Source organism: Pimephales promelas, chromosome 21 (genome assembly GCF_988280905.1).
Source record: "Pimephales promelas chromosome 21, fPimPro1.hap1.1, whole genome shotgun sequence".
Taxonomy (NCBI): Eukaryota; Metazoa; Chordata; class Actinopteri; order Cypriniformes; family Leuciscidae; genus Pimephales; species Pimephales promelas.
In genome coordinates this window covers 25,491,630-25,516,862 of record NC_142789.1, presented here as the reverse complement: position 1 = coordinate 25,516,862, position 25,233 = coordinate 25,491,630, and the positions used below count along the sequence as shown (strand labels likewise).

The following is a 25,233-nucleotide window of genomic DNA, read 5'->3' as shown; positions in this document are numbered from 1 at the left end:
CTGATATCGTTTAAAGACATTTGAAGCTGCATCTGAAACAGTTATTAACTGTCTTTTGGACCTTGAACCATCCGGTTCCCATTGAAGTCCATTATATGGAGAAAAATCCTGGAATGTTTTCATCAAAAACCTAAATTTCTTTTCGACTGAGGAAAGAAAGACATGGACATCTTGGATGACATGGGGGTGAGTAAATTATGTTTTTTCAAAAGTGAACTAATCCTTTAAATGCAATCTTGGTTACATTCTCTTGTACTTGGTTTATAGTTTTTAAACAAAGTCTCACTTGGTCTCTATGAGGATGTCAGCATTGGCGGGGTTCAGCACTGCGTTGCAGATCAGCTCCTGAGTTACTGGGATGGACTTGTTCATGGACACACACAGATCGGACAGGTAGTCCAGGAACCTAAACATAACAAGCACAACTACAACTGCAACTACATATCAACAAACTTTAATAGACTGTAGTAGACGGTTAGGGTTAAGTTGACGTGCTTGCTTATAGAGAGTAAAATGTGTGTTGGGAGAGAATCACAATAAAGTGTTAGCAGACCATCTACTAATACTAATGAGAGTTAACTGACATGTTTCTTATAATTAGCAGAATGTCTGAAGTGGACCATAGAAATACAGTGTTACCCATTGAAACATTCCAGATTTGGTATATTAGAACAAAAAAGTGCTGCTCTCAAACTTTTAGATAGAAAAGCGTTTTGTCTTTGCAGCACACACTCTCTCCCACCTTGGTTCACGATTTTTCCTCACAAGGCTGACAAATGTGTCAATTTCTGCAGCCGTGATGTGCTTCTCCAAGAGTTTGCGGTTGTTATGAAGGAGGGCTGTTATCGTATCCTCGGCCAACACGTCGTAGCCGATCTGTTTCTGCATGAAGCGGAACTGCTTGGCGATGTATTCCTAGACAGAGGGCACAAGCGGACAAAGTGACTCATTCTGTTCTTTCATACACCATAAACCAGACCGGTCACCCATTCTCTTTTGGAGTCGGTTTTACTTTCAATACAATTTCACATGAGGATGAGGGATGAATCCATTAAAAACTTTGAGGGGACGATATAGTCTATAGTTTAAAGCCCCACAAGGATTGTTTTTGGGCACATGTACTGTTTGCTTTGATTAAAAGTGTCAGCAAAATGACTAAATATTTGAGCTGTCAATCAGAGGTAACTTATCAACTAAAAAATAAAATCTTTAAACTCATTACGTGAACAAAAAACCACTAAATGAAATCAAAAATATTTTTAAGCTGGTTTCCAAGGCAACATTTCTCAGTTTCATTTAAAAGTCACAGTACTAAATTAAATAAACTAAACTAAAACTGTATTTAAAAAAAAAAATGAATAAAAAAAATTACTAAAATGTACTATAAAAGTAAAATCCAATTCAAAATATTAACGCAAAAGCTATTTTATATCAATGATTCTAAAATATCACTGCTGTCAGTCACATTTTTTGAGGTTAACAATGTCTATTCAGTGCATTCAATCTCTTTCCAAAATAAAATAAATCTGGATATATTTGAGAAATACACAAACACGTTCAAAGGACTTTTTTATTTTCTTCTTCTTATCTTTTGAGAGTGAATTTGTGGGTGAACATGGCAACTTCCGCTCCCAAACAGAATAAATAAACAATGTTAAATAAAACTAAATGCATTAAATATTTCTAATTAATCGCATTGGTTATTGCATTACCATTGAAAAATGATCTGAAACATTAAGTTTCTTTTAAAAGTTTAAGGTGGCATTACATATAGTTTCTAGAAATGTTTAAAAAGCATTCATTAGAGAGGTGTAAACCACAGGAAGTCACAATCATGCCTGCAGGAACAGATAACATCTTGAAGTTCATGAATATATCTAATCAAATCAAAAAGAAGGCAAGCCGAATTTAAAGGCATGCTTCACTTCTGGCAAAATGGGCTTTCAATAAACCTTGGCTGCCTAGAGTAAAAAGTTAAAAAATAGCGCTAGAAAAAACGCTTTTGTCTTTCTTTTTGCCAAACAGGTAGAACATCTTCAACACTACATAGTGCACTGGGAATGTTGCCATCCAAGGCCATACTATGGACACTTACCAGCCAAATACAGTCTTGCTTTAGAAGGAAATACTTCTTAGCAAACTTTTACTCTTAATTATGTCAACTTTTTATTGCATATATATGGGCAGACCTACCTGGTTCTTCCTGTAGTCCTGCTGTGAATGTCGCAGCACACGGTAGCACAGTCTGCAGATATGCCTGAAGGGGGCATGTCTCTGGTCACCCAGCTCCTCTAGACGCAACATGGGACCATCGCCACTGTCTGTGAACGGGGCCTGGAGAAGCTTGAAGATCTATAGATGGAGGCAGAATGGACACTGGATTTCAAAACACAGTCTCAGGAAACAACCAACCTGACCAAAATGTTAAGAGGTTTAAGTTTGCAAAAGACATTTTTTTCGAGCCTTGGCATTTAAATCAAGATGATTGCAGATGTTCTAATACAGTTAATAGTTAAAAAAAAAAAAAAAAAAAACAGAACATTCTGACATTATTTTCTCCCTCTAATGTTTTTCTAAACCTAAAAACTGAGGTATTGAAGAAAATCCTACTTGTTTCAAGATATTCTGCTCTCTCATGAGTTTCTGCCGTTCACGGTTAGGTTTGTTGACCATGATCTCCAACACATCCTGTCCATTGTTGGGAATATCCACCACAAAAAACACAAGGTCCTCTAGAAGCTTAGTGACAAACCTAGAGAATGCAGAGTGGTAATTATAAATGTCAGGTTAAACTCTTATCAGTGACTATTCAAGGACAACATCTGTTAAAAATGTTGTTTATGCTTATACACTGTAATCGATTGCTACACTGAAACAACATGAAGTGGTCTCAGCAAAGCATTCAGTCAGGAGTCACTAAAAGCACATTGCTATTCAAGAAAGTGTCAGGGGTTGTACCTTCTTTCATTCTGGGTGATTGTGCCCTTCTCCAGCTTGCCAGCGATGGATGCCAACACTTTACTAGCATCGTTGGCAAAGTCTAGGTCCCTCACCTCAGCTGGCGGGACCGGCACAATGGCGAAGGCCTCTTTATCTTCTTTGACAGGAGATGTGCCAATCTGAAAGGGAAAACAAACCATTTTTTAAATTGAGTGCAACACCAATACACTGAATACCATGAGCAATGTTATGTTGATGATTACATCTATTATAATACAGTTCTACACATTTATCATTCCAAAACATCATTCAAATTTTAGACCATATTTAAAGCAAATGGTCCATACAGCATTGTTTTCAGGATTATGATACAATATAGTATAGTCACCTACTCTATAAATATTTTTATTTTTCATTTTTTCCCATTGGTTTTCTTGAAGTGACGACATGTAATGTGCATACCTAAAATATACATATATTCATCTCTGACCCATCAGTGTAATACTGATCACCAAACAGCAAAGAATGGTCTGATTCAGATGATTGCTTGCTCTTTTATCTGTTGCTGGTTCAAGTGACACACACTCATTCATTTAGTGGTTCAAAAACAGACTCGCTTACGGTAAAAAAAAAAAATGTGCGTAATGAAAATATGTGTCTCTGCTTGCATGATACATTCATTTTTATAATTAATATAACAACTTAGAAAACTGAATAGGGCAATTAGTCTGGAAACACAAATATTTTTCCATACTGTTTTCTTTTTTACATACAATCAACTTTTTTTTTACATTCTTACATACTTGTTTTAGAGTCTACATAGACTACTAAATTTCACCATGGTATTTTTTATTATATTTAATGAATATTTATTATTAGCATAATTATTATTATTATTAGCAACATTAAGTTAAAGATGACAGCTATTAAAAAAATGTGTTATACAGACTATCAAAATATTTCACTCTGGCATTTTAATTATATTTCAATTTCAAATAACATTTATTATTTATTAAAAATATAATAATATTATTATTATTAGCAACATTAAGTTGAAAACGACATCTGTTAAAATAATTTGTTAAACCTTCTATAAATTTCCGATTTTATGTAGACTTTATTAAAAAAAGTTTCACTGTGGCGTATAAAAATAATTTAATCTGTTAAAGACAAACGGATTATTTGTTCAAAACACCCACCCGCAACATAACTGGCTTCTCCTCCTCTTTGTCGATGGGGTTGTTGGTGCTGTGGACCCATGTATTGGTGCACAAGTGCCTCAGTCTCACATACGAGTTCCTGGGGACGGAAAAATTGGTAAAAGACTTGATACTCAATAATAAAAGACTCAATAATACACATAGATATCAAAATATATGATCTGCTAACTAGAACAAATATCAGAGAACACGTATATAATGACACACTTCTGCTCACATGCTCAAATTTATATAAGCTAATGAGCTTTCTTGGGCTCATTACTCTTGTTCAAGTCATGTGAATATCTTTAAAAGTCACTAGGTTAGGTTCAGGACATGATGTATTTGGGAAAACCCATGCTTCCCCTAAACTCATGTGGTGGTGAATCCATCATTTAATGCCTGGTACACACTGTACAATTTTGGGCAGTCGAAAGATGACCAATCGTGGCGATTTCTGTGGTCGTGGCCAAACGTCGTACAGTGAGAGAGGTTCATAGACGGCCATTGTCTTCAGAAATTGAACATGATCATCATCTCAGTGTGTGTGCTGCCTCGACCTACGTCCACTGACTAGCCAATAAAAACGCAACATGAAATAGCGTGTAGATCAACGCGACATGGCACTTAAACTAAAAACCTCAAGCTGAATTTGCAAAATTGCCATGTCAAGTTGGCCTCTTTTGCCTAGCCACGACTGCGCTCATATTCTCCTCTTTTTTCAGCGCACATAAAAACCACAATTGCCAAAGTGCGATTCATCTTGCTCTATTTGTTTACCAGTAGCGCATGCTGAGGACATTTTATTCTCCTATACTAACTTACATTGTAGCCTACAATTCAGTAGGTGTCATCATCATACAGTCTATACATAAATGCCATACTGAAGACATCAATTGGCGGTCATAAGAGCATTTAACTGTCTGAGGCCAGACACTGGCTCAATTGAGGAAACATCTGTGCCACAAACTCACTGACCCACATACAACGTATGGAACATGATGTCTATTAAGTCAGATCTAATTCAGCTCTTTTGTGTCGAATTGCATCACGTGTTCAGGTGCTTCTGACATGAAAAGTTGAAGTAATTAGCTTTAAGGCTCGTGCATTTGCGGACTTGTGTTGTTGTGGTTCTGTTGCGCAATCCAAACCTGAACCTGCCCTGAGTTCATGCGGTTGACTCCAGCAGTGCCTGCGGGGAAGCTACAGCAGTTACAACACACAAACACACAGACCTACTGGCTATCAAAGCCTCTTTTGTTCTTAGTGTGTGTGTTGTTTAAACACACACACCCCTACGAGGAAATTCAGTACCTGTCAGGCCGGATAGTTAATTCACTCTTGTTTTACTCCATCGCCACAAGCATGCACCCGTTCACATTACTCTCTCACACTTAGGCAATGTTCACACTGCAGCCAAATCATGTTTTATGTTCATATGATATTTTAAACGTGGCTTTTTTTGACATTGGTCTGAACAGGGGATGCTTCTAAAGTGAGCCGCAAGTGTAAAACATCCTGGCATCATAAAAAGTAAACGAAACAACAAAAAAAACTCGTTTATCAAAATGAACGAATCTTTTTTCGTGTCATTTGGTTCATTCAACGAACAAAATGAATGAGTTGACTCTGAAAAAGATTCATTCATTTTGAATAGGAGAGTCACAGAACAGAGCAAGGCGACAATTTGAGTTTTTAAAACTTAAACTTTGTTATTTATTTTTTTAATGAGCGATCATTTCGCTTGATAAGACCCTTATTCATCACCTGGAATCGTTTAAAGCCCTTTCAACAGTTTGGAGTTTGCACTGAAACTGTCTTTTGGACCTTGAACCATTTGGTTCCCATTAAAGTCCATTATGTGGAGAAAAATCCTGGAATGTTTTCATCAAAAACCTTAATTTCTTTTTCGACTGAAGAAAGAAACACATGGACATCTTGGATGACATGGGGGTGAGTAAATTATCAGCAAAAGTTTTTTTTTTTAAAGAGAACTACTCCTTTAAAAAATCTTACCAAGCCCAAACTGTTGAAAAGTACCGAGTATGTTTAAGGGAAAATGCTTAAAGCCTAATAAATCACTATCATTCAAATTCTAAAAGGAGATTTTGTTTTTTCTTTCATTCCAAAACCTATTTTTGCATAAAAAAAAATAAATATAAATGAGTAAAATTATGATTTAGTTCTGAGTCACGTGTGAAGGACAGTCCTTTCGTGAGGATCTGATTTGGGACTCATTCAACTGAGGCTGGACCGTGACCAAAGTTCATAGTTTTATAATACACACCAGGAAGTAAAACTAGACATAATACTTCACACAAACACACACATAGGGGTGTGTGATGTCACGATTTCAGACCGTAAACAATTCAAATGTCTCCACAATCTGCCTTTGAAGGGAAATTGTGATCAGTAAAAGAATAAAACAAACTAAAGTGAAATAAAAATTTACTTCGTCCTAAATGATCTGTCATTCTTTTTTTCTTTTATATGTTGTTACCTTGTATTGCCACATTTTTAAAATAGGAAAATTAGTTTGGCTATTCGAATCTTAAAAACCAACACGAAAACAGAAACTGTGATGAAATTGTGGATTGTGACTTTTTGTGATTTTTTGCAATATTGCCCACACCTACTGTCACACACATAAACACGTTTTAGATGCGCTACAAGTGGACATCAGACACGGCTGTATTCCTGGCACGCTTGCAAAATCGCCTATTTAACTAACAGGCTTACCTTTGTGTTTATGTGTGTGTGTGTGTGTCCTCTGTGCTCCCTTAGACTAATTAGTCACATCTACTATGTCCTGAGAGGGGCCGCTGGTGTGTGAGAACGAGGTAATTTTCAGGCCACACTTAATAGTCATGACTTATTAAGTCAGGATAAAACTTAAAGATGATCTCTCTCGCACACACTCACAGCACTCAGACGTATTAGGTATTGCCACAGTTCAGCTTTTTACACATTTGGCTGTTCCTGTCAGCAGTGTTGCATGAAATCCAATCAAAGCATGTGATTGAGAGGGCTGTGTAATCGATGGATATGTTCAAGGCCCAGAAGGCAAAGAAGAAGATATCGATTCAAGATGCACAAACACACATCCATCATGCTGACATCATTAGCTCATGCTCCCACAAATCAGACTGTATTCAAATGGATGGGTGAATCTCATGAAACCTGTCAAGAAAAGGTCCAGGTCACCAAAAAATCATCAGAAGATAATAAGAAACTTGTTTTTAGGACACTTAATTTATTATTATTTATATATATATATATATATATATATATATATATATATATATATATATATATATATATATATATAATGCAAATGCAACAATAACAACATATTTAAATTGTAAAGTATTTTTAAAAAAAATTATAAATGAATGAATGAATGAATTCTATATGTGTGTGTGTGTTCTAAATCAACAAAATACTAAAATTAATCGCAATTAATCGCATCCAAAAAAAAAGTTTGTGTTTACATAATATATGTGTGTGTACTGTGTATAATTATTTTGTATATAAAAATTCACACACATGCATGTATATATTTAAGAAAAATGTGTTATTATATAAAATATTAATAATTATATTTAATATAAATTAGTGCTGGGCAACGATTAATCGCATCCAAAATAAAAGTTTGTGTTCACACAATATATGTGTGTGTAGTGTGTATAATTATTTTGTATATATATATATAAATACACACACATGCATGTATATATTTAAGAATTCTTTGCATGCATATACTGTATGTATATATATATATATATATATATATATATATATATATATACATAATTTATATTAAATATAAATATGTGTTATTAATATATAAAATATTAATTATTATATTTAATATAAATTAGTGCTGGGCAATGATTAATCGCAATTAATCGCATTCAAAAAAAAGGTTTGTGTTTACATGATATATGTGTGTGTACTGTGTATAATTATTTTGTATATGAAAATTTCACACACATGCATGTATATATTTAAGAAAAATTTGTTAATATATAAAATATTAATAATTATATTTAATATAAATTAGTGCTGGGCAACGATTAATCGCAATTAATCGCATCCAAAATAAAAGTTTGTGTTCACATAATATATGTGTGTGTAGTGTGTATAATTATTTTGTATATATACATATAAATACACACACATGCATGTATATATTTAAGAAATATTTGCATGTATATATATATATATATATATATATACATAATTTATATTAAATATAAATATTAACATTTTATATTTTAATAATACATTTTTCTTAAATGTATACGTGCATGTGTGTGTGTGAACTTGTATATACAAAATACTTACACACAGTACACACACATATATTATGTAAACACAAACTTTTATTTTGGAATGGATGCGATTAATTGCGATTAATCGTTGCCCAGCCCTAATATATAAATATATATATATATATATATGAGAACATGTCCAGGTTATGTCCATCCATATAAACATTTGAACTATTTATTTAAGTCCACTTTAAAGAAATGATTTACAGGGACATAAATACTATATATGCAGTCAAATGCATGCCCATAATCAAGGACCAGTGGCATACAGCAGATCTTCACAATATGGATACAAATAGCATCGTCTCCGCCAGATATGACAGAGCACAGTACTTCGCTAGCCGTTTAGCCCTCTTTTTGGGTATGCCTAGTTGCACACACACACACACACACACACATTTATATATATATATGCATATTATGTTCTCATGTGATTCACTCATTAAATCCTAAAACAGAATTTCCCCTAATATGTTCTGCTTTTATGCATCAAGGAAGATTACTTTATAAAAACACTGTCCAAGTGATTGCTCATATAAATAAGGGAATATGGGGGTGGGTGGTTACGCAACATCTGGCTTCTGTTTTAACAACATGTTTCAACAACATGGAAAGATATCACGCTGGCAAAGCGCACGGTCACCCTGGTTTCCTAACTCCGCACCCTGTCGGGACTTTCCTGGCTATTTTCAGAAAGAAAAGTCCGAATCTGCAGGTATCTAAATGAGGCAACACACACACACACAATGTGACACGTGCACTGTCCTGTTTTGTGGTATGAGGACAAAGTGTCTGATGGGTGTGTGATCTAATGGGTGGAGTTTTCCATCTCTCTCCTGTTCTGTCACGCATGATTCATTGAGACAGAGCTTATAGTTAAAAACAAATCAAGAGATGCAACACATCATGAGATAAGATCGACTTTCAGTACCAGAGAGAAGTGTGTGAAAGTACATCTTTCCCGTGACTTATTTGCATCAGATGCACTAGTTTGTCTTCTCTTTATGTTCATTTAGAGTTGTTTACGACTTAATTGAAATATCCTGCAGGCCTGAAAACAACTGAACAATCAGCCACTGTCTGCCATTGCTAAAATCTTATTTCACTCATAACTTTTTCTGGCAACAGCAGCGTGTATAATAGTGTGTATGGTGTGAATGCATCAGAAACAGGAACATTTATGGCTCACCCTTCCTCCTTAAAATGACATTACATTTTGCATGAAAAAGACACTTATTCTTTGCATTGTTCAATTATTGTAATTCATTTCCCCTCAAATTCTCTGTTATACTGTAATGTATACTGTTTTAACTATTCTCAATAACATTTAGGCCTGTGGTAATATTTACCTCCTCAGTTAAACATTATAAACTGTAAACATGTTTATTTAAATCAATCAAATTAAAACCAATATAATTTAATATGTAAATAATACATTATTATTTACTAAAATGAAGACTATTTTTGCATAACGGTGAGAATTTGGAGGTAAAATACGCTTAACTGTCAGTCAAAAGTCAACAAAAGTCATTATAATGGACCTAAAACTACCATCATTTTCTTTAAGCAACAGGTCATTTCCATTTGTCTGTAAACCTATGGTTAAAAATGTAGATTTAAAGGGATAGTTCAACCAAAAATTTAAATTCTGTAATATACTCACTCTTAACTTGTATAAACCCTGTATGAATTTCTTTCTAGCGCTGAACATGAAGATATTTTGAAGAATGTTGGTAAACAGTCAATGGTCCCCATTGACTTCTATAGTATTTTATTTCCATCCTATGGAAGTCAATGAGGCCCATAAACAGTTTTTTACCCATTTAATTCAACATATCTTTTGTGTTCTGCAGAACAAAGAAACTCATACAGGTTTGATACTTGAGGGTGAATAAATGAGGACCAAATTCTCCTTCTTCGGTGAACAATCTCTTAAAGGAGTAGTTCACTTTAAAAAAAAAAAACTTTTGCTTTTAATAATTTACTCACACCCATGTCATCCAAGATGTCCATGTCTTTTTTTCTTCAGTCGAAAAGAAATTAAGGTTTTTGATGAAAACATTCCAGGATTTTTCTCCATATAATGGACTTTACTGGGAACCAAACGGTTCGAGGTCCGAAAGACAGTTTCAGTGCAAACTGCTAACTGTTCAAAGGGCTTTAAACGATTCCAGACGATGAATAAGGGTCTTATCAAGCGAAACGATCGCTCATTTAAAAAAAAAAATATAAGCCCAAATGGTCGCCTTGCTCTGTTCTGTGATGTGCGTTCGTGACTCTCCTGTTCGAACTCGTTTATCAAAATGAACGAATCTTTTACCGAGTCATTTGGTTCATTCAACGAACGCAATGAACAAATGACTCAGGAAAAGATTCGTTCATTTTGATGATTGAGATCGAACAGGAGAGTCACAAACGTGCGTCACAGAACCGAGCAAGGCGACCATTTGAGTTTATAAAACTTAACCTTTGTTTTTTTTTTGTTTTTTTTTAAATGAGCGATCATTTCACTTGATAAGACCCTTATTCATAATCTTGAAATCATTTAAAGCCCTTCCAACAGTTTGCAGTTTGCACTGAAAGTGTCTTTTGGACCTTGAACCGTTTGGTTCCCATTGAAGTCCATTATATGGAGAAAAATCCTGGAATGTTTTCATCAAAAACTTAAATTTATTTTCGACTGAAGAAAGAAAGACATGGACATCTTGGATGACATTGGGGTGAGTAAATTATCAGCAAAAGTTTTTTTAAAAGTGAACTACTCCTTTAAAGCGGTTGAAAAAGGTGTTTATCTCATTATATCAATCAATGACCGATCCAATGCTTTTGAACTGTAACATTTAAACCTGTACCAGGTTATACCCTGACTTTAGACTTTGGTTGAGTGTACCTGGGTACAAGGGAGTCTCCTCCTCTGAGGGTGGTGGGATCCAGCTCAAATATGGAGGAGATATCATTGCCATCGGGGACGGACACGAGGCTGTACATGACCTTCTCGTTGGGTGTGCGCAGACGCGCTCGCAGGGCATCATGTTCCGAGTCCAGCTAGTGGAGAGAGGAGACACTGTAACCATAGAGACACATCACCTTGGCTGATGTATTGATTATGTGACTGAGATAAAAACTGCTCTTAAGTGGTGCCATTAGCCAACAAAACAATCTTTGATCCGTTGCATGTTTACAACTCTGCATGTGACCTGAAATTTCTCAAAGCCCTCATGCACATACAGTTACAACAACATGAAGAAGAATGTGAAATCTCTTGATCAAGTCACATGAGGGTTCCAGCAAAACAAGTATTTAGTAGTCAATAATAAAGGGAACCATTGTTGATTCTTAGTTACCTTCAAAGAAGCTCATTTAGATTTTATAAACTTGACCTAAGGGTCCGTTATCGACAAAAATAATTATTAACCTGAGATCTGTGTGAAGAGCTTATTAATAAGTACATACACATTGCACACAAGCAACAAGAGGGACGGATGCTATCTATAAAGCTATGGTGTTATACTGCCACCTACAGGTGCTGTGTTCACACTGCTCAAACTGGTTTACCTGTGACTATAGCGCCACCATGTGGTTGGTTATAGAAGACATTCTAGAAATTATTGAACACCAACTGATAAATAAAATCTATAAAAAAATAATTGTCTTTTCTGGGGTTTCTGCTGGTTTTATGAAGGAACGACATTTTCAAGACCTTTTTAAGACTGAGTAAAGAAATTGAAATATATTTTATATAAATATATTATATAATGCATTTTCTAGAAAGTGAAATATACTGAAGGGAATACAATACGTCAGTGTGTTCACTACCAGAAACGTTTAGGGAGAAACACAATTAGTTGTATTAGCAGCGCTTTGGAGTTTGAAAATACAACTTCCTGCACATATTTATTCATTTTTACAAAAAAAGTAGCTTGATTTGCCCTGTTTTTAACAACTATATGGACATAAGCTTTACTGTATCGTCTAATCACACTTAAATAAAAGTGATGTTCTTCCTCAGGATTATGTGTTTTGTTTTATAAATCAAGATTCATTTACTGGAGATTTAATGATTTAACTGGAGAAAAAGAAACAATAATTTGACCAGTCCCCTGATCTTATTATAAAAATCTGTAGTGCATTTCAAGGGTTTAAAAACAGAAATGTGATGCGTGTTTTTGTTTTTAAAGAATTTACATATTTTTTTCCCTTCAAAATATGAATTATTTAAGCTGAAAGGCTGTCAAAGTTGTAATTTCTGTGGTGGGACTACTGGGCGAGGTGAATAAACTAATTATTCAACACTAATGCAAAAATTTGGGGTGTTTCTCTGTATGTAAACGGTCTCCTTTCTGCATCCATGGATCCCATGCAAAAGTTTGTTTTATATGATCATGATAGTTATAATACTTGATGTAATTTTGCACAGAAAAGGTTGGTAGACATTTCACATTTTTAATTACTAAAAATATAGCTATACTTTTGAAACAATGAAACAATTTAACAATTATTTTAACCTTTATGTGTTTCCCCCATTGCTTTCATATCAGCAAGTGTGGTTATTGCTAACTTTAAAAAAAAAAATGTCGGATATATATATATATATATATATATATATATATATATATACATATACTAGTTGCATAATTAAATGAAAATTAAAAAAGTTGCCTGAACTAACTGAAAAAAAAATTTAAAGGACTAACATTGCTAAAACTAAAATAAATTCATTAAAACTATTTTGAAATATCACCAAAAAAACAATTAAAACTAACAAAAGCAGATAACAAAATTACTAAAACTGAAACTAAAATTTGATTTTTTTTATCTAATTCAAAATATAACATTATATAGATAATATTAAAATAACACTGATTGTGACTGCATTTTGCCCACAAATGCTGTTGATCGATCTTGTACAGACCCAAATTTTAAAGATATAATGAGCAACAAAATCAAACAAAGTTACAAAAAAAAAAAAACACACCAACAATTCACAACAGCTAAGCAAAGAGGATCATGGGAAACAGAACTAAAGAGGCAGGGAGTGGGACAGGGGCATTCTTTGATTTTGGCATTTGACATGAAGATATAAGCTTATAAGACACCATTCAAGTTAAAAGCATTTTGAATAACTGATAGTACCTGGAAGTTAAAAGGTGAAAAATCCGCCACCTGAAGCAGGAAATAAAAGCCAACAGTTTAGTTAAGCTTCCAGCCCACCGTATGCAAACACACAGAACACAAGAATGACAACTATTTAACAGAGATAAAAGCGCTTACAGATGAACGTGATTCCTGTGACTCTTCCACATAGTCAGGATTAACCTGTGAACAGATCAAAATCATCAAAAATATCTGAGAAATGAGAAATCAGATCATTCTATTTGACAGGTAACTGATAAGGAAATGGATTGATTTATTAAGCACAACTTAATAAAGAAAGTCCTGATCTTTGAACGGGTTCAGCAGGATTAGGTTAGCAGGATATGTTTCGGAACAAGATTTTACTTTCCTTTCAAGGTTCACATGATTTAAAAATTTGACATAAGACACATTCCTGGTCCAACTGATGTTATTCTAAAGAAAAAATCTTAGTAACAGGGTTATTATCATTAACTAATTGAATAAACAATTAGAAAAAAATGAATTGAATAAACAATTTTGCTAATTTAAATAAAGATTAAATAAAATAACACTTAAATATTACATGGAAAAAACTCAATTAGAAAATTCAGTTGGTTCCTAAAGTAAAACCACTAACTGATAAAAAAAAAAAAAACTGAACTAAAAGTGAAACAAAATAAATTAGTAATAGCAAAAAATGTCTTTACTAACTTTTCTGGGACAGCAGATGAAATTACCAAGTGAGCCAGCTCTCAGATTTCATCAAAAATATCTTCATTTGTGTTGACGAACGAAAGTCTTACGAGGTTGGAACGACATGCGGGCGAGTAATTACTAACATAATTTTCATTTTTGGGTGAACTATCCCTTTAAATGCAAATCTGTCATTTTTGTTGCATATCCTGTACATTTTTTTAGATAAAAAGAGCTGCTGATGTACAAAAAGTAAAATACTTGACTTTTTGAATGTTATAGGCTAGATATTCCAGTATATATCTCAGGGTTACAGTATGTCCAAATATCCTCAAACATATCTGTCTACCCAACCATGTTCAAAGAACAGTACCCTAGATGCGGTTAAACCTGCACTATGTAAGATCCAACCAATTTGGCGTCCAATTGAGCAAAAATGAGCTCAAATGAGGTTTGAGGCTATGACAGAAACATCCAGAGAGATGTTGAAAATCTTACAGACTGCAGATTTCAGGCAGAGATTATCTAGAGGAAGTTAGTAAGGTTCCCTACCCAGAGAGAGATGTTAGTGCTGATCTGGGAACAGCTGAGAGATGATCCCGAGCTAGGAGAACACACCTCACTCACCTCTGCAGCCAGGTAGGATCCTGTGGCCAAGTGTTTAAACCTGAAAAGACTATTCCAGTAACCAGCGCCGCCACGACACGGGTCATGCTGAACCACCTGAAATATGAGATTGACATTTAAAAGGCCATGAAACCAACAAATATAGTACACAAATACATACAAATCCGGTGACAGCAATAATTAAAAGGGATAGTTCACTTTGAAATTAATTTTTGGTATGTTTATCTTACCTCAAGGGCATCCAAGATGTAGGCGTCTTTGTTTCCACAGTAAACGTTCTTGTCTGTCAGTCATATAATGAAGGTCTATGGTCACCACCTCAAAGATCATGCACAGAGAAGTCCAAATTAAACATGATTTGATGACTCGTAAATGTAAGTACACATTGATGGCCTAAGACATGAAACGAGCGGTTTGTGTGAGAAAACGAACAGTATTTATATCGTTTTTACCTCTTATAACCACAGCCACATCCAATAGATCTGAGGGCGCGGGCGCTTTGTGGTTGTGGTTACAAGAGGTAAAACGATATAAATACTGTTCGTTTTCTCACACAAACCGCTCGTTTCGTGTCTTAGGCCATCAATGTGTACTTACATTTACGAGTCATCAAATCATGTTTAATTTGGACTTCTGTCTGCATGATCTTTGAGGTGGTGACCATAGACCTCCATTATATGACTGACAGACAAGAACGTTTACTGCAGAAACAAAGACACCTACATCTTGGATGCCCTTGAGATAAGCTAAAACATATCAAAAATTCATTTCAAAGTGAACTATCCCTTTAATGCAAAAATAAATGCACAGTCGTTCGCATTTGTACTCAGCATTAACTATATTATAGCGTCACAGGATTTCTATGCATGTTCGAACCAGCTGTTGCATCTTTAAGAGGCTTGTTTTGCTGTAATTTTACAAGTCGGTCATTTCACAGGGCCGTAAAGACCAGTTGCACTCACAGTGTGGATGATTCACATTAGTGTCGAACACTCTGGATTTATGGAAGAGAACTTTTACAAAACAGAAACAATCACTCATTTTTGATTATATCTCAAATATTGTATGCATCCGTCATAGGAAATCGTGAATATTTAAGTGAGGCGCCTTCTTATAGGATGAGGACATGCGGCCTCATGAATAATTATGAGACACGATGAGTCATCGATGTACTGTAGGTGTAAGGAAACGTCATATCCTGTAATGTTGACACAAAGCCTGAATCCGAAATCGCCCCCTATACCTTCATACAGGGCGCCATTTGTAGTGGTGTCCGAAACGATAGTGGACGTTATTGAGTGCTCTCATTCAATCCCACAAAGCACCGCAATAACGAGTGTATACAACCGATGTGCGCTCAACGGCTGTACGGATTCACTCACTCATTTGCATTTATTCCGTCAAGTGAACACTAGTGGACTAACACAGGGAATAGTGAATGAGGGTTTAGGGGGCGATTTCAGATTCAGCCAAAGACTCATTTAAACCTGGAAGATGAAAATAAAGTTGAAAAAAATGAAATAAAAAGCTTACAATTATCTAATTTTCTCCTATGATTAATGGTAACAGTGTATGATGTTCATTAAAATCTCATGACAAAACATGCAACTCACCTCCACTTCCCACAATGCTTTGCTGCTGGTGGCAGAGGTGGCGGACTGGCGGCCAGTGGTTCGTAGGAACACATGTTGCTTCTTCCTGTGTTCGTCGCAAGTGAGAAACTTTTCCTGCTCGGCATGAAACAGCCGAACCACGTCACCCTTAGCGAACAGAAAGAAGGAATTAGCATTAATCCCGTTCTGAAGACTGCCTAGATGATCCTTCAACACCAACTCCAAGAACTATTTTTTGATGTGTTTACCCCTTTAAGAATGATTTCTTTGTTGTCACTCCATTTCATAAATAAAACAATCTTCCAGCTAGTGTTGCAGTTCACCGAGTTCACCTGAGAAGAACGGAGGAGAAAGAGTCTTAAAATAAACTGAGGTATTTTTTGAACATTAGCACCTACTAAAAACAATAAATTACAATACAGAGATATTCAGGCAGAGAAAGTAGATCTTAAATCAGGGTTATTAGCATTAAAGCCATCACACTAATTCTGTTTTTATGCAGCTAAAGCTAATTTAGAGCCAATTTACAGACAGTATGTTTCCATTTAAACCACTTATTGAATAGCTGTTATTTTATTTCCATACATTCATGCTACATGGTGTAATGCACATCAGCACAAAAAAGCAAACCTCATTGCAGCCAGGATTGTCCACTAGCTGATGGCTGCTGGCGTGCAGAGGCTGTCCTGCGTTTACAGGATTCAAAACCACTTTATCCCCAATCACAACCTAAAAGAGAAAAAAATAAACTTAGTGAAAAGATATTTCATGAAATAATTGTGCAAGGTTGTTGCACGTGCAAAACTAAGAATGACAGGGTGACTTACATGAAAGTGACTGTCATGTAATCCAAGTATTTTTGTGGGAAAATTTACCATCAGAAGTACAGCTAGGAAAATATGTAAATAACTAATTAAATATTAAAATATTAATAACAAACCAAATAAATTCAAATCGTATAAACAAGACGACTCTCTGCTGCACACAGCGTACAACTAAAAAAAAGAAAGAATAAAGTATAATAAATAAGTATAATAAATAAGAATTAGATCAAATGTTAAAAAAACAAGGATACAATATAATGATTATTTATTATGACTGTTTATTAATTCACATTATATATTCAATTAAATAATAAATATATTATATATTAAATTAAATATATTAAATATATAACGTCTGAACTTTGTATTTTGAGCACTTCTTGCGTTGTTTCTTGCGCTTGGTTTAGTCCTCAGTTGTAAGTCACTTTGGATAAAAGCGTCTGCTAAAAAATGACTAAATGTAAATATATTAAAATTTTAAAAAATAAAATTGTTCTATTTTTTATCTTTCTTTGTGTTTTTCTACCAGGCAAACTAAATTACTCCCATAAAACTGCACAACTTAAGTCTGAGTGACACATACAAGATTCAATAATGCATCTACAGAAAATAATAATATTTTTTTTATGGAATGTTGGAGTATTTATTATAAATGATTTATTATATTTATTTATTATTTTATTACAGCATACTTTATTATTATTTATTATTATATATTTATTATAAATGATTTATCTGTGCACCATCTGCACATCATTATTTTTTTAATTCAAGCTCCCTCATAATTTTGATTCCAAATAACTTCCCCTTCCTCTTGCAGCTCATCTCTTCTCTTCTCTGATGACGTGTTTACTGGCGCGAGGGCGGGGCAATCTGTTACTCACATGACATCCACCAATAACAACACACAACCATCCAATCAATTCCAAATGGACAAAATCAAGTCCCGTCCTACATTTTTTCTTATTTGATAAGCTAAGTTCAATTTCAAAGTATTGTCATGCTTTTCCATTATGGGGGGGAGGGCTCTGCTCTCTCCCACAGAGTCCATTTGTAATGGCATTAGCAGGGGAATTCAATGCTGTGAGCTTTGACATCATATAACGATCATTGGGACCTAATGTAAAAAAAAACACTCTTTTCCCCAGAGATCAGCAGCGGATGACACCCCATGGCCCCCATGCAACTACATCTAATGGAGCAAATGGAGAATGTTTTATGCCTGGTTCTCTTTAGATCACATCTTTTCCGGAGGCTTAAAGGGACACTGCACCTCTGGAAAAATGAATGTGTATTTAAAATGGGTAATTTATGTAGATGAAATGTGAAATTATGTTTGAATTTGGAGTTTTCTAGACTGAGAAAAGCCAGAAAATGTATTTTTGGCTTATATGGATGAAAGACAACAACTCCCAGAATGCACTCGCTGCCCTAGGAGGCCACGCCTACCGGTAACAGAGCACAGTAGTTAAACAACAAGTCTAGGCTACTAGTGAGTCTCCGTGATGAGTCAGCCCGAAAATGTGTTTCTAGATCGCCCAAAATGTCCGGGATTCGGCTTTTGCGTTCTACAGTCGTCATTCATCATGTTTACTGTGGCGAGCGGGACGAGTGAGGGCCGCGGGTTGAACGGGAGGGCTGCGGGAGAACACCTGTGAGACGTACCGGCTTCGTATCTCTCACGGAGGAGCGGGAATTTTCTTAGCAACGTTAAAACGCACATCAACCGCTCACTTGTTTAGCGTTCATGTAAACACTACATTCAGATTCACCAATCAGAATGAATGCAGTTAGATTGAAACAAAAGCTGTGCATATAAACAATGCATGGCGAAATGGCACTATGGATGGAGGACAGCACAATTGTGCAAAATCTAAACCCAGTTAACAGTTCAAACTATGTGTGTTTCCACTCACACTGTCTCCAATGGAGCGGAGTTTGTAAAAGGGCTGTATGTAGAACCAGGAGCCTTCGTTTCCAGCAGAGTCCAGCGTCACGCGCATGGCGTTCTTCTCCAGCAAAGCGGGCAGTCGTTTATTCACAGTAAGGTACTTATTGCTTTTTAAATGCAACAGCTGTGAAACAGAGAACACAAAAACTTCTGATATTAATAGTGCAAACAACATTATTTACAAAAAGCTGGTATACCAATGAAACCCCTTTAGCTATACACATGAACATAATTAAGGTCGCATGCTGAGGTCACATGACACTGTCTTATAATAAAATGAATTATGAAGAACAATAGTGAATGCAAACTCAATGACACTGAACAATGGATTTCTGTCCTGCCAAGTCCTCAGTGGCACAGTGTGATCCCTCTGCCTCCCGTCTGCCAGCTGGCTGACCTACCTGAATAACGTTTCCGTACTGTATCACAGATCCCAGCAGCTTCCGGTTTTCCGATTCATTCTGTTTCTTCTCTAGATCAGCAGCATGCTGAAAAACAGAGGTGAAAATGCAGATTAAAAAGACAACAAACGTAAATGAAAGTGAGGCTCTAGACACGTTTATAAACAACATTTAATCACCAATGATCATATTTAATATGTCCAATTTATTTAAAGATTTAATATCTTATATACCCAAGTAGCATAAATGCCCAGATCCATAAAACCATGTAGCACAAAACCAAAATGTGTAATGTTTTGAGCTCACGTGTAGTTTGGTGAGTAGCACGGTGTCTGTGGTGCTGTTTCCACCAGGTTTTGCTGCTTTCCAGAACTGTTTCTGGGCTGAGTACCTGTTCATTGGACACAACCTGAACAGACAGTCTGGAAGGGAAAACAGAAAACACACACAAAAACACCTTATGAAAAAGTTCACACATACATTTTCACCCACTGTACGAGCCTTTATACCGTGCGTACATATGTGTGAAAACACTGTGCGTTAATCAGTGTTTTCTATACGAAAGTGACCAGGGATGGACGATATATCGGCCAGCATATCGGTATCGGATGATATATGTTCATTTTTAATGTTATCGTTATCGGTCTGGTAAAAAAATTTGGCCGATATATTAAAGCCGATAAATAATGTATTATTCCCTTCAGCTGAGACACTTGTTGAGAACTGTTTATGTTTTTAAAATCTCTTCAAAAATTTAAAATCTGGTTCGGGACAACATGTGCAACGCAAATCTGTCATATCAGCTATACAAAACTATAATGAGAACATCATAATTGTGCGCTTGGGACGTGGATTTAATTGTGAGACTTTTGTTTTTGTAATCAGGCTCTCAAAATTAGATAAAAATTTGGATTTACGTTTAGCGGCCGATATATCGGTTATCGGCTTTCAAATATAAAGAATTATCGGTTATCGGTATCAGACAAAATTTTTATATCGGTGCATCCCTAAAAGTGACTGATTTCTTACTAAAGCTAAATTGAAAAAAGTAATAAACAAAGACAAAAGATCAAAACTTGAACAAGTTATGAAGAACACACATTCACTCGTCTGAACATAGTAATTAGCCTATATATTAAATAGTTTGAATGGTGGGTTCAGTATTATTATTAATGAAAAACATGACTAATCCTTTGCTAATTTGCTTTGAAACCAAATTTTCTGCCATCGTCTTGTCAGTCAGTACCTCACTGCTGCTGATATGTACGGTGACTCTTGTTCGGCTCAAGCTCAATTGATCAGACACGTTCAGTTTTTAACTGTCGTCGTTACTGTTCTCTAACTGAACTAAATGATTTTTATTACTAGAAAAAAATTGTAAAAAGCCAGTGGGAGGCATGATGTAACCATTTCTACAGCTAAACACTGTGTAACACCGATAACACCAACTTTCGCAGCAAAGCCGACCTCTGACCCAACAAATGACGAATCACGCATGACGTAGGTGTTAGGGGTGGCACGGTACATGAAAAAACACCCGAACCGTTCGGTTCGCTTGTCTCGGTTCGGAGCGTGTGTGCGTCTCACGGTTCGACGCATGCGCAATGTAGCCCGTATGTCACGTTTGTTTTCTTTTCGCACGACATAAGCTTGTTCAACTTGGACCGGCGCTGCACAGAGCGACCGGTGAATAACATCAAACTAGAGCGGGAACGACGGCTCCGTCACTCACTTTCGCGGTATTTGATGTCATTACCGATCGCTCTGTATGCCGGTTCAAGTTAGTAAACAATCCAGTAAAAGTGGAGTATGGAGCGCTGCAGGTCACGGCACGCGGAGAAATGGCAAGTGGGAGAGATGAGGGAGTTGGAGGAAGCGCGAGCGTCCTATAAGTCTATGGTATAAGTCTGGTGTGTGGGAACATTTTGGATTTCATGTTATGATATTTTAATATAACGCTACAGTGGCACTTTATGTTTAAATAAGAGCTCCAGTCATATGTTTCGAAATCCTGCACTTTAATTTCAAGTGAAAAAAGGTACCCTCACTTTTTGGGAATAGAAGCATTGTTTATACTGTTTTTTGTGTTGAGGTTGAACTTGTTTCACTTTATGTTTATGGCCTTTGCTATTGCTATAGCCTAATTATAGGCAATGAGGTATTCATGTATATTAACTTATTCATAAAAGACAGTGTAGTTCCTCTTTTTTTCTTTTAAAAGATAGAATTTTTGTAAGAGCTACAAAAGTTGTCAGTTGATAAATGCAAGTTAATTTCTTTGTGTAAATAAGATTTGTGTGATAAAAATGCTCAAGTTCTTGTAGAGATAGTGATACACATTCTCCTTTATTTTCAAAATAAATGAAAAGCATGTCAATGTCTTCTCTCTTGCTGTATCAAAATCTCACCTAGCTTTCCTCTGAGATAGTCCCAAAATGTGCTTAAAGTCAAAGAGTCAAATTCAGTTTGTGCATGATTGCATGAATATAATTTTTTTTTATACTGTATCCTAAAGTGTGGATAATTAAGCTATATATCACATGCTGAAGTACATTTCTGGAGTGTTAAAGATTAAAAGAAAAAAAATAACAAGAACCGTACAGAACCGAAAACCGTGACACTAAAACCGTGATACAAACCGAACCGTCGGTTTCGTGAACCGTGCCACCCCTAGTAGGTGTAGCATAAGCTTAGGTGAGAATTGAAGAATGCATAAACAAAGAGGATAGAACTAAACATAGTGTCGCTCACAAATTATAAGTCTAAAACAAATAAGGTTTGTAAGACTCTCTCGTGAACGCAAGTACGGCCATTCTTCGGAAGCCAGTGATTATAAATATGGATATTTATCTTAAAAAAGCACATCGCTTCACTTCAGAAGGCATTTATTAGCCCCCTGGATTGATTACTTTCGTGATGGATTTTCGGAGATTAAAAAACCTAATTCTATTCAAAAACTCTTGCTCTATACAATGCCATCACAAAGCTGGGAAGAGCCGGGATATTATTTAACAGAACTTCTATTGTGCTCGGATGAAAGAAGAAAGTCATACACCTAGGATGGGGCTTGAGGGTGAGTAAATTTTGGGATCATTTTTCTTTTTTGGTTAACTATTTCTTTAATTTAAAAGGTAAAATGCAATCTATTATTTATTATACAATAAATTATTCTATATTTATTATATCTTTTCAAATTCCCCTGGAAACTGCTTAAGTTTCACTGGACTAACTGACCTTTCAATCATAAAACAAAACTGCAATAAATCCATCAGTACTGATTCACCAAGGTGTATTATTTAGCCATTCTTAGAAAGGATAATCAGGTTAATTTGAGACATTGCAGCCCATTTAATTGTAATCTTTATTATTCAATTAAATGATGAGGGTACATGTGACTGCAGGCACAGCCAACTAGAATAATTCATTTATTTTCCAAAGGAGGACTCACATTTGTTGGGTCACATTGCCAAACTCCAAAAGGCGACTTGAATTAAACACACCCCAACCATAGTGTCCAATAAAATACACTTGATAAGATATGAGTTGCAACTGATATAATGTAAACAAGTTGCAAATGAATTAATAACAGATGCAGAGTTTTTATTTGAATAGACATGAATGATCCCTCAAATCATGTTTACACAGCAGTAACAAAAACTTTTGTAACTATGGTAATAAAGCAGAAACTATGGTTACCATGGCATATTTTTGTGAGGTACTACTACAGCATGACTAAACCAGCGGGTTATGTGCCTTGCTAACCGGTTGGTGTTTCCCACTTCCTCAGTGTAGGGAAAGCTCTTCTTGTCGATGCTATTATGCTAACCGTGGCTACGTTCCTCCTTGAGAAGCAGTTAGAACGTTATCATGATGGGATAGGACTGCACTGAGAGCCGGGCTACCTGACAGCGTGTAAGAGGAAGGAAAGAGTAACAGGATGGGAGGGAAGACACGCAAGAGGACATGATTAAGTGTCACGGGTAAAAATAGCACTATGTCCGCAGAGCGACTGAGAAATGCGGCCAACACTAACGTTAGCGCTCAGGGATTAGCAGCCAGGGAATGAGGGGGGGTTCAGAAACACTGAAGGACTGGAGGTTGAAAGTTAGGAGAGGAGGATGTGAGGAGAAAGTGGGACAGAGGATGACTGTGAGAAGAGGAATGGAAGGAATGATGAGAAATATAGGTTGATGGTGCTGAGGGGCAACGCTAGGTCAAACTAAGAAATGAGAGGGAGTTAGCATGCTAATCCACAGAGAGAGAGAGTCATACCACACCAAAATAAACACTAGGCTATCAAACAATTATGGACACAAAGAAATGCACAGTTATAACAGTAACTCCATTTACCATGGTTTTACAATTAGCAACACTAAATGTATAGTATTATGTCCAGAAACGTTAACATTAGGGCTTCTAGCCAACCAATAAGATGAAAAATATTTGTATGAAATGGCAGATAACACATAAATGGCTGATTTTAAAATTCAATTTTGTCTATTTAAAATGGGGGAAAAAAATAAAAAATAAAGAATCGATCATTTTAAATGTTGCGAGTGAATATACGCAATAGGGATCTATTGAAGCTTGAAGATTTGCTAATGATTACAATCACCAGTGTTGTTATTATGATTTTTTTAAAGACCATTTCACTTTAAGTGAGCATTAGATGACCACAAAGGTAATCACAAAAAAAGAAGCATGAACAATTCATTTTTAATATATACATTTTTTTTTTTTTTTTACATTTTTCAGTTTCGGGTGAACTATCCTTTTAAAAGCCATTCAACAGACCCTTTTTTATATTTATTTTATTTTTTAAAAATATTATTTTATATTTATTTCTTTTTTATTTTATATTATAATTTTTTATATTTATTATATATATTTTTTTTTTTTCAGAAAACGTCTCATGTCTGTCCTCATTGTTCACTGTTCAATGTTCACTAGTTCAATGTTCACTCTCACTTTTTTTTCTGAAGTAATCAAAACGGGTCTGAGATTCAACATCCTGTCTGGCCTCTGATGAACAATTAAGAGGATACATTTTCAAAAAACACCTTGGGAAAATGGTTTAACACTGTAGCTGAAGACACTTTTTCTTTTGAAGAAAATAGATCTATTGGAGTCTGATGACGATTCAGTTTATTAGGAATCTGTTTTGACTGATATAAATGGGTTAACAAAGCTTTCAGGGACACCAGTCAGTGATCACTATTGCTGCCCTGACTGTGGTCATTGGTAAAATTCACAGGACATGAATGGGTCCTTCTTGTCAATATATGCAACTGCTCATCACAGAAGCCTGGGACTACGTTTGTGGCCTTGACCCAGAATCAGAAAGGAAGGGCAAACTTTTGAATGACACACTAAGGCTATCGGAAAGCAGGCCTTTTAAACAGCTTAAGCAAGCTATTAATACCATGAGGGATCTAAAGATTTAGTGGTGATACTCTCTCGAAGCAGAAGTACAGTGAACAAAACCTGGCCACTAGTGTTCTGCCACAGCTACCTGAAGAAAGCAGAAGACAAAAAG

General features: G+C 35.5%; 1 protein-coding gene across 14 annotated transcripts in view; it reads right to left on the bottom strand.

The window, feature by feature from the left end:
- itpr1b (inositol 1,4,5-trisphosphate receptor, type 1b) overlaps positions 1 to 25,233 on the bottom strand; it is a 127,124-nt gene that overhangs the window by 86,242 nt on the left and 15,649 nt on the right. For 6 of the 14 annotated variants that reach the window (XM_039673510.2, XM_039673513.2, XM_039673512.2 and 3 more), the window contains exons 4-19: positions 20,004 to 20,119; positions 19,698 to 19,784; positions 19,262 to 19,420; positions 17,152 to 17,250; positions 16,770 to 16,853; positions 16,522 to 16,668; positions 14,834 to 15,004; positions 13,745 to 13,789; positions 13,607 to 13,636; positions 11,364 to 11,518; positions 4,140 to 4,239; positions 2,959 to 3,119; positions 2,611 to 2,752; positions 2,194 to 2,352; positions 743 to 915; positions 287 to 406 (exon numbers count right to left, since the gene is read on the bottom strand). In XM_039673510.2, the coding sequence (XP_039529444.2) occupies positions 287 to 406; positions 743 to 915; positions 2,194 to 2,352; positions 2,611 to 2,752; positions 2,959 to 3,119; positions 4,140 to 4,239; positions 11,364 to 11,518; positions 13,607 to 13,636; positions 13,745 to 13,789; positions 14,834 to 15,004; positions 16,522 to 16,668; positions 16,770 to 16,853; positions 17,152 to 17,250; positions 19,262 to 19,420; positions 19,698 to 19,784; positions 20,004 to 20,119 (1,948 nt within the window). The remainder of the gene's footprint in view (positions 1 to 286; positions 407 to 742; positions 916 to 2,193; positions 2,353 to 2,610; positions 2,753 to 2,958; positions 3,120 to 4,139; positions 4,240 to 11,363; positions 11,519 to 13,606; positions 13,637 to 13,744; positions 13,790 to 14,833; positions 15,005 to 16,521; positions 16,669 to 16,769; positions 16,854 to 17,151; positions 17,251 to 19,261; positions 19,421 to 19,697; positions 19,785 to 20,003; positions 20,120 to 25,233) is intronic. The other 8 variants (XM_089125182.1, XM_089125184.1, XM_039673521.2 and 5 more) reach the window with 5 other exon arrangements.